This window comes from Emys orbicularis, chromosome 3, assembly GCF_028017835.1.
Source record: "Emys orbicularis isolate rEmyOrb1 chromosome 3, rEmyOrb1.hap1, whole genome shotgun sequence".
NCBI lineage: Eukaryota > Metazoa > Chordata > Testudines > Emydidae > Emys > Emys orbicularis.
This window is the reverse complement of record NC_088685.1, coordinates 191,145,775-191,162,897: the sequence shown is the minus strand read 5'-3', so window position 1 is coordinate 191,162,897 and position 17,123 is coordinate 191,145,775. Positions and strand designations below refer to the sequence as shown.

At 49.3% G+C, this 17,123-nt stretch overlaps 1 protein-coding gene across 1 annotated transcript in view; it reads right to left on the bottom strand.

Moving 5' to 3' along the window:
• The window catches only part of CFAP36 (cilia and flagella associated protein 36), a 130,247-nt gene that overhangs the window by 44,092 nt on the left and 69,032 nt on the right, over positions 1 to 17,123 (bottom strand). The window contains exon 6 of the mRNA XM_065400889.1: positions 11,566 to 11,617. Coding sequence (XP_065256961.1) covers positions 11,566 to 11,617 — 52 coding nt within the window. The remainder of the gene's footprint in view (positions 1 to 11,565; positions 11,618 to 17,123) is intronic.

Here is a 17,123-nt window from a genome sequence, read left to right as displayed (position 1 = left end):
TCTGGAGCCCTTTTTAAAAATTGGCATCACTTTAGCTATCCTCCAATCATTTGGTACAGAAGCTGATTTAAATGATAGGTTACAGACTACAGTTAGTAGTTCTGCAATTTCACATTTGAGTTCCTTCAGAACTCTTGGGTGAATACCATCTGGTCCTGGTGACATATTACTGTTTAGTTTATCAATTTGTTCCCAAACCTCCTCTATTGACACCTCAATCTGGGACAGTTCCTCAGATTTGTCACCTAAAAAGAATGGCTCGGGTTTGGGAATCTCCCTCACATCCTCAGCTGTGAATACCGAAGCAAAGAAGTAATTTAGCTTCTCCACAATGGCCTTATCATCCTTGAGTGCTCCGTTAGCATCATCCAGTGGCTCCACTGGTTGTTTGGCAGGCTTCCTGCTTCTGATGTACTTAAAAAAAATTTTGCTATTACTTTTTTAGTCTTTGGCTAGCTGTTCTTCAAATTCTTTTTTGGCCTTCCTAATTATATTTTTATATTTTGTAACTCTGAACAAAACGTTGTGGTTGTTCTTTCACAAGTTTACAACTGAACATTGACTTAATGTGCTTTGAAACTTTAATATGCAGAAGAAAAATGCTGCTTTTAACCATCTTAATTTAAAAGAAACAAGCCCAGAAACAATTTCCTTACCTTGTCAAATCTTTTTTTTAAACTTTCCCTTTATTTTTTTTAGTAGTTTACAGTTAACACAATACTGTACTGTATTTGCCTTTTTTTTTTTTTTTGTCTCTGCTGCTGCCTGATTGTGTACATCCTGTTCCAAATGATGTGTCTGGTTGACCAGTCAGTTTGTAACTCAAGTGTTCATAACTCTGAGGTTCTACTATAATTGATTTTAATTAAAAGGACAAATACAGCATATTTAGGACCATTATTAAATCATTTAACTCACTTCATCAGAGGTAACTAAAACATTCCCTGGCTAAGAAAGATTCCCCCCCTCCCCCCTCCCAAAAAAGGAATAAGATCTTTGTGTTATTTATCCACTCTCCTATGTCCTTTTATAGAATTGTTGCCGGCATTCCTTTTAATCTTACAAAAACCTTCCTGCAGTTACCAGTTAGTACCAGTTTTCCAACATTCATTATGAATTTCAATTGGTGTTTTGTGGCTAAATATTCCTGAAATATTATATATGCTATTTTTAGTTTTTATTTTTCTAGTGGTACCTCTCCTAGTTTTTTTCTTTAGATAGCTTCCCTCAGTGGTCAGGCCATTGCTGAATTCAACAATGTTTGCTATGGGAATGATTAAAGTGGTAAACCACTGATATGTAATTTAGCAAAAACTAAAAAAGTCATCTGATATTTCATCTTCTCATAGCTAGAGTAAGAGCATTTAACTAGCATAAAATGAAGCACAACTACATGAATCTTGCTTGGAGTACTAAGATATCTGAAATTCTCCTACCCAAAGCTGCTGTTTTCCTGTACGAGCCAGGTTTAAAATAAGTTTTCATAAAAGCTATTAAAAGATTAATGATGTCAACACAAACACTGTGCTTGCAAACACAGGGAAACTTTACCAAATTTTCAGGTCACAGGGGATAAAGTTTCTGTCCTGCAAAGATGTATGCACTCTCTCTAATCAGATCAATGTTATTCTGGGGACCCTCCTGAGCACAAACTGCTAGTTCAAGTGCTTGCTGATGTTGATTCCATTCTAGGTGCGTGCGCACCCATGGGCACAGTTGTCGGAATTTTTTGCCTTTAGCGGTATCTGTAGAGCCGGCTGTGGCGCCCTCTGGAGTGCTGCACTCATGCACTGGTATATGAGGCACCACCGGCCCTACACCCTCTCAGTTCTTTCTTACCACCGGTGACAGTTGGATGGAGCGCCTTCATCTTGCTTTGCAAGTGCGATAGCAGTTCTTACAGACTGTTGACCGTCTTCTTTGTTACATATAGTTGTCAGATAATTTAGTTAGAGTCCCGACAGGGACTTTGCCCCGGGGCAGGGCATACCCCGTTCCCCAGACTTCAAACCGTGTTCATCATGAAACAGGCCAATGTGTGTGACACCCACAGCAGCTGCTTGAAGTGCTTGGGAGAGTCACACATAAACGAGAAGTGCAGAATTTGTAAAAACATTAATTCCAGGACTCAAAGAGTGGGATATCTGCCTAAAGGCCCTCCTCATGGAGGCTGCACTTCGCCCAGCATTGGAGCCTTCCAATCTGATTCTGCGCCCTTCACCATGGAAGCGGCATGCCAATGCCAGTCCAATGAAACTCTTGGGGCATACCAATGATATCGGTGCCATACTCTCACCACTCCTCCCTGGCTGCTGCAGATAAGCCACCTCATGCCAGTGCCGGGCTCAGAGCACAGTGCAGACTCCAGCACAGAGTTAAGAGAGCAGGTGTGGATTCCTAGGTTGCCATCCCCAGAAGGGGAAGGTGCCCCGCCTCCTCCCCCCCACGATGCCTTCATCATCTTCGTCACCGGATGAGATGGTGGCGAGCCTGTCCCATGCTAGCCCTCCCAATGACTAAGGAGCACCAGGCTCTCCTCAAAAAGATGGCTTCCATCCTAAACCTGGAAGTCAAGGAGCTGGCAGAGCAGTTGGACGCTCTCTTTGATGTGCTATCGGCTGTTATCCCAGCATGGGTTGCGCTGCCGGTCCATCAAGGGATTCTCAAGATTGCTAAAGGGCTATGACAAACCCCCTCATCCATTCCACCCACTTCCAAATGGGCGGAAAAGTAGTATTATGTCCCTGCAAAGGGGTTTGAGTACCTGTATACCCACCCGCCCCCTGGGTCGCTCATTGTATCAACAAAAGGGACGTGCCTAAGAATAAGGATGCCAAGAGACTGGACCTTTTTGGCAGCTGCCACTCTGGCTCTACCTGCTATCCCAGAACCACAGCAGGCTTCTGCACCTGAATCTAGTCGTGCTGCACCTGACGGCTTGGTTGCTGCATGGCTGAATGCAGAGGAACAGGAATGTTTGGCCCATGTCCAACTGGTTCTGTTGGGCAGCAGGAAGCACCTCCACCAGGGCAACCTACCTGGCAAATGGAAACGGTTTATGTGTTGGGCCTTGAACCACGGTCTTCACTGAAGTTGATCCTAGATTACCTTCTGCATCTCAAGCTCCAGGGCCTGTCTCTTTCGTCGATCAAGGTCCACTTGGCAGCCATTTCGGCCTTCCACCCTCCGTTTCAGGGCAAGTCAGTCTTTGCTCATGACATGATGGTCCGGTTTCTAAAAGGTCTGAAGCGGCTCTACCCGCAGGTCCATGACTCCATCCCTCATTGAGACCTGAACCTCGTGCTGTCAAGGCTCACGGAGCCCCACTTTGAGCTGCTTGTTCCCTTCTTCTGCTCTCTGGGAAGGTCTCATTCCTGGTGGCAATAACATCAGCCCATAGGGTCTCTGAGATTAGAGCACTTACCTCAGAGCTGCCCTACACGGTGTTCTACAAGGACAAGGTTCAGCTGCGGCCACACCCAGATTTCCTGCCCAATGTAGTTTCGCAGTTTCATACCAACCAGGATATACTTGGAAAACTTCCTGGTTTTCTTTCCAAAACCTCATAAGTCATATGAGGAGTGGAGATTACACTCTCTGGACACCAAGAGAGCACTAGCCTTTTACCTCAAAAGGACTAAGCCATTCCGTAAATCGACGCAGCTATTCGTTGTGGCGGCAGACAGAATGAAGGGTCTTCCTGTATCTGCCCAGAGAATTTCATTATGGATCACCGCCTGCATCCATTTTTGCTATGAACAGGCGAAAGTGCCACCACCGGCGACTGTAGCAGCCGATTCAACCAGAGCGCAAGCTCGTCGGCAGCCTTCCTGGCCCAGGTGCCGATTCTGGACACCTGCAGGGCCGCTACCTGGTCATCCATCCATACATTCATGTCCCATTATGCAATCACCCAGCAAGTCCGGGACAATGCTGGCTTCAGTAGAGCAGTGTTGCAATCGCACGACCATAAACTCCGAGCCCACCTCCAGGGATACTGCTTGTGAGTCACCTAGAATGGAATCAACATGAGCAAGCACTCAAAGAAGAAAAAACGGTTACCTACCTTTCGTAACTGTTGTTCTTTAAGAGGTGTTGTTCATGTCCATTCCTTTACCCATCCTTCTACCCCTCTGTCGGAGTTGCCAGCAAGAAGGAACTGAGAAGGCATAGGGCCAGTGGCGCCTCATATACCAGCGCATGAGTGTGGAGCTCCAGAGGATGCCACAGCTGGTCCTACGGATACCGCTAAGGCAAAACATTCCGACAACCATGCACGTGGGCGCGCACACATCTAGAATGGAATGGACATGAGCAACACATCCCAAAGAACAACAGTTACGAAAGGTAGGTAACTGTTTTTTGTGCCAAACTAAGTACACCAACTCTGGTTATGCACACACCTACCAGACAGTAAGATGAATACGATACAACTGCTAAAGCTTACCTGTACTGAAATAAAGTATCGAAGAACCATAGGTATAAACATTTTGGCACACAGTTAGATTGTAAACATTTCAGAACAGTGACTATGTTTTTGTCTATGTTCGTACAGCATCTTGCACAATGGGGCCTTGATTCTGATTAGAATCTCTGGGCACAATTACAATATAAATATTACATAACGGACATCAAAACCATTTTTCAAACTGGATAACTGCAACTGAGTACAAAAAATGGCATCACCAGTGCCCCCTCCTCTTCCTGTGGTGGGTAGACAGGGCGAGCTATTTGTTCGTTTTCTCCAAACACCACATGTCTCAGTTGGCCATTTGATAGAAACACATGCTTCATTTGCACTTCTTCTTTAACACTTGTGACAGACCCAGACCAGTGGGGTACAGGAGTCTGGTAGAGGGCAAATACACTGGTCACTGGATGAGTAGTTTTCTGTTCCCTGAGTGACCAGAGAAGGGGCTGCACTAGCGTAATCAGGAACCTGCTAGAACCAGTTAAGGCAGGCAGGCTAATTAGGACACCTGAAGCCAATTAAGAAGAAGCTGCTAGAATCAATTAAGGCAGGCTAATCAGGGCACCTGGGTTTTAAAAGGAGCTCACTTCAGTTTGTGGAGCGAGTGTGAGGAGCTGGGAGCAAGAGGCGCAAGGAGCTGAGAGTGAGAGAGTGTGCTGCTGGAGGACTGAGGAGCACAAGCGTTATCAGACACCAGGAGGAAGGTCCTGTGGTGAGAATAAGGAAGGTGTTTGGAGGAGGCCATGGGGAAGTAGCCCAGGGAGTTGTAGCTGTCATGCAGCTGCTACAGGAGGCACTATAGACAGCTGCAGTCCACAGGGCCCTGGGCTGGAACCCGGAGTAGAGGGCGGGCCCGGGTTCCCCCCAAACCTCCCAATTGACCTGGACTGTGGGTTCTTCCAGAGGGGAAGGTCTCTGGGCTGTTCCCCAACCCACATGGTGAATCTCTGAGGCAAGAAAATCCGCCAATAAGCGCAGGACCCACCAAGATAGAGGAGGAACTTTGTCACACTGGTGTCAGGGGTGGGATCTTGGGGTGCACAGCGCGGCGGAAGAAGAGGGTGATTTAAAAAAAAAAAAAAAAAAAAAAAAGGAGAGGGTTTATTTTTTTTCACCACAATGGATGATGTAGTGCGGGCACTGATACAAGCTACGGCGGCCCACCAGGAGGCTACCCGTGTCCAGGCAGCCGCCCAACTGGAGGCAGTGCGGCTGCAGCAAGAGACTAATCGCCTGCTGATGGACCAGGCTGCTCAAGACCGAGCTATAACCAAAAGAAGGCGGAGGGGGGATATGATTGCTCTCTTTAAATATATCAAAGGGATTAATACCAAGGAGGGAGAGGAATTATTTCAGCTTAGTAGTAATGTTGATACGAGAACGAATGGATATAAACTGGCCGTGGGGAAGTTTAGGCTTGAAATTAGACGAAGGTTTCTAACCGTCAGAGGGGTAAAATTTTGGAACAGCCTTCCGACGGAAACGGTGGGGGCGAAGGACCTCTCTGGCTTCAAGAGTAGGCTTGATAAGTTTATGGAGGGAATGGTTTGATGGGATAATGTGATTTTAGTCAAACAGGCATTAACGGGCCATCGCGGGTAAAATGAGGGTCCGGCTGTAGAATCTTGCCTGTATGCTCGGGGTTCTGCTGATCGCCATATTTGGGGTCGGGAAGGAATTTTCCTCCAGGGTAGATTGGCAGAGGCCCTGGAGGTTTTTCGCCTTCCTCCGCAGCATAGGGCAGGGGTCGCAGGCTGGAAGATTCTGTTGTGGGTGAGTCAGCTTTTGTGGCCTGCATCATGCGGGAGGTCAGACTAGATGACCATATTGGTCCCTTCTGACCTTAAAGTCTATGAGTCTATGAGTCTATGATGCGGGAACTGGTAAACCAGGTAAAGTCCCTCACAGAGCTGAATTGCGGCCATGATGGGACGCAGCTCATACGGGCCAGCCATTGGCTGCAGAAAATGACACGGGAGGATATGTAGAGGCATACCTTCTGGCCTTTGAGAGGACAGCCCTACGGGAGGCCTGGCCTCGAGATCAGTGGTCTGGCATCCTTGCCCCATTCCTGTGTGGGGAGGCCCAGAAGGCCTACCATGATCTGCCTGAAGAGGCTGCAGCAGACTACCCCCAGCTGAAAGCAGAGATCCTGGCCAGATCTGGGGTAACGACAGCAGTGCGGGCCCAGCAGTATCACGGTTGGAGGTACCAGGAAGACAAAACCCCGCGGTCCCAAGTGTATGACCTCATCCATCTCACATGGAAGTGGTTGCAAACAGAGTCCCGGAGTCCGGAAGAGATACTAGCGGTTCTGGTCATCGACCGATACATGAGGGGACTACCACCAGACCTTCGTGCCTGGGTAATCCAGAATGAACCCTCCACCTATGACGAGGTTGTCGCCCTGGTAGAGAGGCGAAGGACAGCGAGGGAGCTGACCCGACCAGTTAAGGAAGAGGCACCCCGGGTTAAACTAGCAGCACCAAGCCCTAAAGTTCGGGTGACTGGGCCACCAGGAGGGCCCAGGTGGAAAAAGAGAGGCTGAAGGCCCATCAGAGGCCACAAAGAGTCGGAGCACTGAGGGAGAAGAGGATCGTGATGTTAGACTGCCCAAACCAAGAGACCGGGGAACGCCTAGGGCTCCATACAGATGTTACGCCTGCGGGGAGTGGCGCCACATAGCTGCACAGTGTCCCAATGCTGAGGAGCCTATGCAGTGTAACCTGGGGAACTGGGCAGATCCATGCTCCCTAATCCATCTTGTGGGGGTCTCACTAACCCCACATATGTATACCAGACCAGTGAAACTAAATGGGGTAGGGACCACGGCACTGGTTGATTCGGGGAGTGCTATCACACTTATCTCAGGGAAGCTCGTGAAGCGTAGTCAGCTGCTGCAGGCTAAACGTACGGGGATAACATGTGTCCATGGGACAGTTAGTTACTACCCCACCATCCCAGTAAAAATCGAGATCCAAGGGAACACTACTGAGGTAGCAGCAGGTGTAGTCCCTAAACTCCTATACCCGGTGCTCATAGGGAGGGACTTCCCAGGGTTTGGAAACTTACTCCCAGTAGGGGGATTGGAGAAAGATGGGGACCCTAAAATTGGTGAGGCATCCACAGCAGACTGTCAACCCCCAATCTTCTCTGAAATATCCCCAGATTTGTTCTCCACTCCCAGACAGGGTAGAAAGACAAAAAGGGAAAGAAGGGCAGCTAAGGCCTTGGGAACCCGAATACTGACCCAAAGCCAGAGGGTCGCTCTTGTAGGTAGGTGGACCCGCGCAGCTGAAAAGGAGGCCACGCAGGAGAGAGAAGCACCTGAGTCTGACCCCCACCCTAATGCTTCTGAACCAGTAGAGGCAACAGAGACTGGGCCCCTAGATCTTGGGCAGATTAGCCCCAGGAGAGGAAATTTTGGACGGGACCAGGCAGAAGACCCAAGGTATGACAACATTAGGAAGGAGGTGACTGAAATAGATGGGGTCCCCGTAGAAGGGAAAACCCAGGGACCAGGACCCTACTTCATAATGAAGAAGGATCTCTTATACCGGGTTGCACCAGTACAGGGGCAGAAGGTACAGCAGATCCTAGTACCTCAAAAACACCAGAACGCTGTATTAAGTCTTGCTCATAGTCATCTTTTTGGGGGGCGTTTGGGGGTAGAGAAGACCCTGGCACGAGTCCTACGACGGTTCTTCTGGCCCGGAGTACATGAAGAAGTGCGGAGGTACTGTGCCTCCTGCCCGGAGTGTCAGCTGCACAGTCCCCATCCCCACTTGAGGGCACCTTTAGTACCCCTTCCCATCATAGAGGTCCCCTTCGAGCAAATAGCCATGGACCTAGTGGGACCCCTGGAGAAGACGGCTCGGGGCCACCAATACATACTGGTTGTTTTGGAATATGCTACTCGCTACCCAGAAGCTGTCCCCCTGCAGAACACGGCCTCTAAAACTATAGCCAAAGAGCTGGTGGGGATCTTTGCCCGAATAGGGCTACCGAAGGAGATATTAACCGACCAAGGAACCCCATTTATGTCGAAGCTAATGAAGGACCTCTGTACGCTGCTCCATATACATACCCTGAGAACTTCGGTCTACCATCCGCAGACTGATGGGTTGGTAGAAAGGTTTAACCGAACCCTGAAGGCTATGATAAGGAAGGTGGTAAGTCGGGACGGGAAGGATTGGGACACCCTATTACCCTACCTTATGTTTGCTATCCGGGAGGTACCTCAGGCCTCAACTGGGTTTTTCCCCTTTGAGTTACTATACGGGAGTCACCCCCGTGGCATACTAGATATCGCCAGAGAGATCTGGGAAGAGGAACCCAATGAGGGGAGAAATATAATAGAGCATGTAATGCAGATGCGAGACTGGATAGCCCGGGTTACCCCTATTGTACGGGAACATTTGGAGAAGGCACAGGAGGCCCAGCGAACCTATTACAATCGCCAGGCAAAAGTGTGACAGTTCCAACCAGGGGATCGGGTTATGGTGTTGGTACCCACGGCAGAAAGCAAGCTTCTGGCCCAATGGCAGGGGCCCTATGAGGTGGTTGAACCCGTGGGGGAAGTAACCTACAAGGTGCGGCAGCCAGGACGCAGAAAACAAGAACAGATTTATCACGTTAACCTTCTGAAACCCTGGCATGCACAAGAGGCATGCACAATGGTCCAAAAAGACCTAACCCAGGAAAACAAGCCTTCCAAACAGGTGAGAGTGTCTCCCAATTTAACACCAGACCAGAAGAATGAGGTGTCTGAGATAATCTTCTGGAACCAAGATGTGTTCTCGACAAAACCGGGTCGAACAACCGAGACATATCACCACATCGTCATGAACCCTGGGGCCAGAGTAACAATGAGGCCCTATCGGGTGCCAGCGGCAAAAAGGGAGGAAATAAAAGCAGAAGTAAAAAAAATGCTGGAGTTGGGGATCATTGAAGAATCCCACAGTCAGTGGTCCAGTCCAATCGTGCTGGTGCCCAAACCTGATGGCACCACAAGATTTTGCAATGACTTCCGGCGACTAAACGAAGTATCCCAGTTCGACGCGTACCCCATACCTCACAAAAATGAGTTAGTGGACCGTCTGGGTAATGCCCGGTACTTGACTACCCTAGACTTGACAAAGGGGTACTGGCAGATTCCCCTTGCGGAAGACGCAAAGGAAAAGACTGCGTTCTCTACACCAGAGGGTCTTTTTCAATATACTGTCCTCCCTTTTGGACTACATGGGGCCCCAGCTACCTTCCAGCACCTCATGGACAAGCTATTACGCCCGCATAACAGTTATGCTGCTGCCTACTTGGATGATGTGGTCATTCATACCCCAGATTGGGAAACCCACCTGGAGACGGTGGAGGCAGTCCTCGATACCTTCAGGTGAGCTGGCCTTACAGCAAACCCTGCCAAGTGCACTGTAGGGTTTACAGAGGCCAAATATCTTGGCTACATTGTGGGAAAAGGTCTGGTAAAACCCCAAGTGAACAAGTTAGAGGCCATCCAAAATTGGCCCCGACCAAGTCGCAAGAAACAAGTCCGGGCATTCCTAGGTGTGGTGGGGTATTACCGACGATTTATCCCCCACTTTGCCACAAGGGCAAGCCCCCTGACAGACCTAGTGAAAGCCCGTGGACCTGATCTGGTGAGATGGTCTGACGCAGCAGAGGAAGCATTCACAGATCTACGGACTGTCCTCTGCAGTAACCCCGTACTGATAGCCCGATTTCACCAAGGAGTTTATCCTGCAGACGGATGCATCAGAAGTAGGGTTGGGGGCCATTCTATCACAGATGGTCGGGGAGGAGGAACACCCAATTCTATACCTCAGTCGGAAACTCCTTCCAAGGGAACAAAAATATGCAGTGGTAGAGAGAGAATGCCTCGCTGTAAAATGGGCCATGGAAACATTGCGCTACTACCTGCTCGGGCGCAGATTTGTCCTCATGACTGACCATGCCCCTCTTCAATGGATGCAGCGGAACAAGGAGAAGAACACAAGGGTGACCAGATGGTTCTTATCCCTCCAACCTTTCCAGTTCCGTGTGCAACACAGAGCAGGGAGCCGTCATGGCAACGCCGATGGCTCGTCACGTGTGCACTGTCTGGCGTCCCAAGCTGCCCAACCCCTTGGCGTTCAGCAGGGGGGAGGGATATGTGACAGACCCAGACCAGTGGGGTACAGGAGTCTGGTAGAGGGCAAATACACTGGTCACTGGATGAGTAGTTTTCTGTTCCCTGAGTGACCAGAGAAGGGGCTGCACTAGAGTAATCAGGAACCTGCTAGAACCAGTTAAGGCAGGCATGCTAATTAGGACACCTGGAGCCAATTAAGAAGAAGCTGCTAGAATCAATTAAGGCAGGCTAATCAGGGCACCTGGGTTTTAAAAGGAGCTCACTTCAGTTTGTGGAGCGAGTGTGAGGAGCTGGGAGCAAGAGGCGCAAGGAGCTGAGAGTGAGAGGGTGTGCTGCTGGAGGACTGAGGAGCACAAGCGTTATCAGACACCAGGAGGAAGGTCCTGTGGTGAGAATAAGGAAGGTGTTTGGAGGAGGCCATGGGGAAGTAGCCCAGGGAGTTGTAGCTGTCATGCAGCTGCTACAGGAGGCACTATAGACAGCTGCAGTCCACAGGGCCCTGGGCTGGAACCTGGAGTAGAGGGCGGGCCCGGATTCCCCCCAAACCTCCCAATTGACCTGGACTGTGGGTTCTTCCAGAGGGGAAGGTCTCTGGGCTGTTCCCCAACCCACATGGTGAATCTCTGAGGCAAGAAAATCCGCCAATAAGCGCAGGACCCACCAAGATAGAGGAGGAACTTTGTCACACACTGAAGGGAGATGTCATTGGGCTGCTTCCCCCGTGACCATCATGCATATCACTGATGTTAATAATGTCATGAAAATGCACTCAAGTAAAAGTGAGAGAAATAGAAACTTCAAAAGGAAAGATAGTTTAATTTATAATGGCAACAAGGAGACTTTGCCATGGACTGAAAGTTGCTATCAAGGACAAAAATATTGAAGAAAATATTGAGGACCTTATTACTTAATCATCACAACTGATTATATATATAAAAAATGCACTCACCTCTTTAGACCTTTTCCTTTCTTGCTCCATTTCATACTCTTCCTTAGACTTCCTGTAAAATAAAACAATTGAGTAAATATGCAAGAGTCCTGCATATAAAAGTGATTCATATTGATTTAGCACTGCTTAAACACTCTAGGGACAATCTAAGGATAACAGTGATAAACCACCAAAGCCTCCAAAATCTTTGATGACTTCAATTAAAAGCAGGGGTCGGCAACCTTCAGCATGCAGCCCATCAGGGTAATCCACTGGCGGATCATGAGACGTTTTGTTCACGTTGACCGTCCGCAGGCACGGCCCCCCGCAGCTCCCAATGGCCGGGAACGGCGAACCGCGGCCACTGGGAGCTGCGGGGGGGCCATGCCTGTGGACGGTCAATGTAAACAAAACGTCCCATGGCCCGCCAGTGGATTACCCTGATGGGCCGCGTGCCAAAGGTTGCCGAACCCTGATTAAAAGGGTACTCTCAATAGAAATAGAGCTATGACAGACAGATAGACATCCTGATAAAGTATAGGCCCCATTCTCCTCTGTGCAGAACTAATCTGCATAGGAGAGTTTCCTGGGAATTCCTCCTTTGGGTGGTAGATTCCCCCAGCATACTACCCATGCAAGAAGATGGGGGTTCCACTCCTTTTAGTCACAGATAACCTGAGATCCACACAAAAGACAAGGGGCCTCTCAAAAAATATACATTGCCTCTTGCCTCCATCTGCTTACGGGCACTACCTGCTCTCTTTTACAATCATGGATGCCCTTCACCACTCTCTGAAGGACAGAAGGTAGGGAGTTTCCTCAACACAGAGGAGAAACATCATATAGTAATACAGTCTCAGACTAGTTGTGCTGGTTTTTGTTGATCCAGTTGCTTGCCACTTTTTTTTTTTTTTTTTGGAGGGAGCATGATCTAGAGGAGCCATACCAGCTCTCCCATGCCAACTCAACTGAGCTGGAGCTCTGCAAGAGCCCCTGCACAGGAGCTACAATAAGTTGTGGGAAAGAGGAAAGCATGGTGCAAAAACAGAACTCAGATCATCTAAGGGATCAGTATCCCATCCAAACATGGACACAGAGAGGAGCATGGTATTCTCTCGATGCAAAGGAGCCATAATGCCGCTCTAACAAGGCAGCTCAGAATTGTCCTAACAATTGGGAGTTAAGGGAGTTAACTGTTAAGCAAGTGCCCAGAAGAAGAGGGCATAGCAAGAGTGCTCCTATATTCTGGCAATCCCTTGATGATGGAAGATGACTAACTAGCTAGTGCAAGCTAAAGACACGTGGCTCAGGAGGCTGGGATGGAATGGGATGGGAAGGGGGAGGAATATTAAAGTGGCACACCATTTGGTACCACTAAAGTAGATTAGCCAGAGCTAAGGATTCAACCCTTAGCCTCTAGAAACATCTGTGGGTTTTTTCCCCCCACTAGCAACTAGTATTTACATCCTCTCATGATTAGGCCTTTAACAAGAAAGAACAGTTACTTACTCTTCAGTAACTGTGGTTTTTCAAGATGTAGTGAGTGTGGATCCTGCTGTAGGTGCACATGCACCCGAAATTGAAATCTTTTGCACAGCAGTGTCTAGTGGGGCCGCACGTGTGTCTTGTGCCTCCCCTCATGCCCCTGGATGAATGCATAAAGGGCAGCATGGTCCCAGCCCTGCCTCAGTTCCCTTGCAACTCAAAGCCCATCATAGCAGAGGACTTCAAAAACAGGAAAGGAGGGCAGGTCGTGGGATCCATACTGAGTAAACATCTTGAAGAACCATAGTTATTGTAGGTAAATAACTGTTCTTTCATTGAGTATGTGTCAGTGTGGATTTCACTGTAGATGACTGGCAAGCAGTATCCTCCTCAGGAGGTGGGCAGAAGAGTCAGCAGCATCAGTTGAATAGAGATGGAAGTTCAGTTCTCCTGAACTTTGCATCTGCTCTGGCAGCCAAACCCAGTGCGTAATGCTTGACAAACATGATCAAACTGCTCCATCTAGCAGTGTCACGTGGCCTGTATACCCTGTCACCCTTTGGGATGGGGAAATGGGCACTCGTGCCCCATGTCTCATTTCACTACCTTTAGCCTCTCAGCTGCATGGCCTAGTGGCCAGAGTTAATATGGCTGCCCTTAGACTCAGGGCTGTGAGGCCTAAAGGCCAGAGTCAATATGACTGCCCTTAACCTCAGGGCTGCATGACCTAGCAGCCGGAGTCAACGTGGCTGCCCTTGGCCTCAGGGCTGTGTGGCCTGGCGGCTGGAGTCAACATGGCTGCCCTTGGCCTCAGGGCTGCGTGGCCTAGTGACCTGAGTCAATATGACTTGGGTGGGGCTCCTGGCCTGCAGTCTGGACAGAGCAATAATCGGTCTAGGAAGATCAGCTCTCTGGCAGAGCAGACAGCAAACAGTCTATCATCCCAGCTCTGGCGGATGGCCAACAAATGCAGTCGTCTTGGCCTCAGATGGGGGAACTGCCACCCAAGGGTGGGGTGACGGGGTAGAGGGACGCGGGCCCACCTGACTCCACTGCATCCAAACCCACAGCCCTGATCGTGGCAAGTGGGTTCACCACTGAGTCAGTGGCGGGGTCTGACCGAAACACACCGACTGCTGTGGAGACAATGGCTAGTCCCCCCCGCCCCTGGCTACTTTCTATCATGATTCCTGTCATCCGTGGTCTGGGTGTCAGTGTCTCTGGTTTCCACAGGCTGCACTGCTCCCAGCAACTGCAACCTCCCTGGGGCATCCACCGACACTTGGATGTCAGTCTGAGGCTCGGCACCTCTGGCTCCTGTGGTCCAGGATTCCTGCTGCTCCTGACAGGAATGACAGTTTCATAAAATGATCGCTTCTTTGCATAGGGCAGAAGAGCATGCTCCCCCTTTGCTTGTTTATTTGGTGGATAGTGGACATATTGTCTGTCAGTATCTGCACAAAGGTTTGCAGGATCAGGATGAATACCATGCATGCCAGTTTGATGAACTCTAAAATGTTTATATATAGTTTCCTATCTTTCAAGGGAAGGTCCCTTGAATTTGCAGGTGGTTCAAGTGGGCTACCCTGTATCAGACGCATCTGTGACAAATGTTCTGGATGGTGACAAGGTCATGAATGAATGACAATCCAGCATAAATGTCAATTTCACTGAGCAGCTGCTGTGGATCAGAGAGCAAACTTCCTTTTGCAAACACTATCTTTCCGTGTTTCCAAAATGAAAAATTTCAAAACCCCCAGTTCATGAGAAATTTTTACAAAATTTGGTTTCAGTCCTATTTAGACTGAAACCAAATTTCAAAATGTCAAAATTTCCTGTAAACCAGAAATTCTGAATTTCAACGAGCTCTAGCAACAAAGCCACTTCTGTTTGTAAAAGGCTTTCACGAGAAGGGCTCCTGAAAAGGGATAGGGAAGGGAGGCAGGTAGGGAGTGAGGAAGTCAACTGAATGGTGCAGCTGTGAGTAATGATGTCCAAAACCCATTTATCAGCTGTAATGTCCAGCCATGCCTGGAGTAAGCAGTGAAGCAGTTTTCAAGTATAAGCTCTGGAGTGGTCTTGGTATCGCTCTCGACCATTTCATCAAACCTGCTGTCTCTGGAAGGCAGGCTGGTGCAAGATGGAGGAGGAAAACAACAGGCAACTCCACAAGTATCAGTGTTGCTTTCTAGGTGAATACTTGGGCTGGCGACTGTGACAGAACAATAGCATTCTCTGCCTCGGGGGTGGTTGCAGAAAGGTTCATGGTACAGTCCCAGAGCATAAATGCCGAGGAATCTGAATGTTGCCTTGGAATCTCTGAGGGAATGTCTGTCACACTTCATCTGTTCTTGTACTAAATAGATCCATACCCTCAAAGCGTAAGTCCTCAGTTGTGGCTTGGACTTCTCTTGGTATCCCGGACACCTAAAGCCAGAAGGCCCAATACATGGTGACTGCTGTGGCCATCAAGTGAGTGTCTGTATCAGATTCATGTACTGCCCCTGGTAGCGCAGTTCTAGCTACCATTTGGTCCTCTTTGATTATGTCTCTCAGCTCCTCCCTGCCATCTTGTGGGAGTCAAGATAGGAAGGGGATCACCCTCTCCCACATCAGGAAGTAGTATTTCGTGAACAGTACATGATAGATCATGATGTGAAACTGGTGGGATGTGCTGAGGAGTAGGCCTTTAGGCTGAAAATGTCCAGCTTCTTGGGGTCTTTGTCTTTAGGAGTTTCTTTGTTTGATCTGCTTTTCTCCTTAATGATGGAGACAATGAGTGATCCTGGTAACGAATGTGTGTAGAATCACTCAAAGCCTTTGGGTGGACCCTGTTACTGTTTTTTCACTTGCTCTGAAGTCAAGGGAAGCAAGGCCAGGGTGTGCCACAGACACTGTGCTGTATTTTGGGTTCTCTCATTGATCAGGAGAGCAATTCTTGCAGGCACTGAGGATGTCAAACAAATTGAATCACCTTTGTTTCGATGTCCCTTGTATAGGACAGTTACCTGTTCCGTAACTGACATTCTTCGAGATGTGTTGCTCCTGTCTATTCCACAGTAGGTGTGCGTGGTCGCCACGTGCACCGGTGCCGGAAGTTTTTCCCTTAGCAGCATCCATAGTGGGGGAGCACCGCTGCGACCCCTGGAGTGGCGCCGACATATCACGCTATAAAGGGGGCTGCGTGCTCCCCCCACCCTCAGTTCCTTCTTGCCAGACAACTCCGACAGAGGGGAAGGAGGGTGGGATGTGGAATAGACAGGAGCAACACATCTCGAAGAATGCCAATTACGGAACAGGTAACTGTCCTTTCTTCTTCGAGTGATTGCTCCTGTGTATTCCACAGTAGGTGATTCCAAGCAATATCTGTTGGAGGTGGGTAGGAGTTCTAAATGATAAAGGTTAAAGGTTACCCGGGCGGAGCACCGCCCTACCAAACCTGGTGTCATCCCTTGCTTGGGAGACGATCGCATAGTGCGATGCAAAAGTATGTACAGAGGACCATGTAGCAGCCCTGCAGATGTCCTGAATAGGGACATGAGCCACATAGGCCGCAGATGAGGCCTGGGCTCTTGTCGAATGCGCCTTAACAATAGGAGGCGGGGGAACCCCAGCCAGGTCATAACACATGCGTATGCACAAGGTGATCCAGCGGGAAATCCGCTGGGTGGAAACCGGTTGTCCTCTCATGCGCTCGGCCATAGCAATGAAAAGCTATGGGGATGCCTGAAATGGCCTTCTTCGATCTAAGTAAAAGGCCAGCGCCCTACGCACATCTAGCATGTGTAGGCGGCGTTCCTCATTGGAGGAATGGGGCTTAGGACACAGGACTGGCAGGAAAATGTCCTGGTCCATATGAAACGCCGAGACCACCTTCGGCAGGAAGGCCGGGTGCGGGTGAATCTGTACCTTCCCCTTATGGAAGACAGTGTACGGGGGTTCCGAGGTCAGCGCCCTAAGCTCCGAAACCCTGCGGGCTGAGGTGATAGCCACCAAAAACGCCACTTTCTCAGATAAGTGGGACCAGGAACAAGTGGCCAAGGGCTCAAAGGGAGGTCCCGTGAGGCGTGACAGAACCAGGTTCAGGTCCCAAG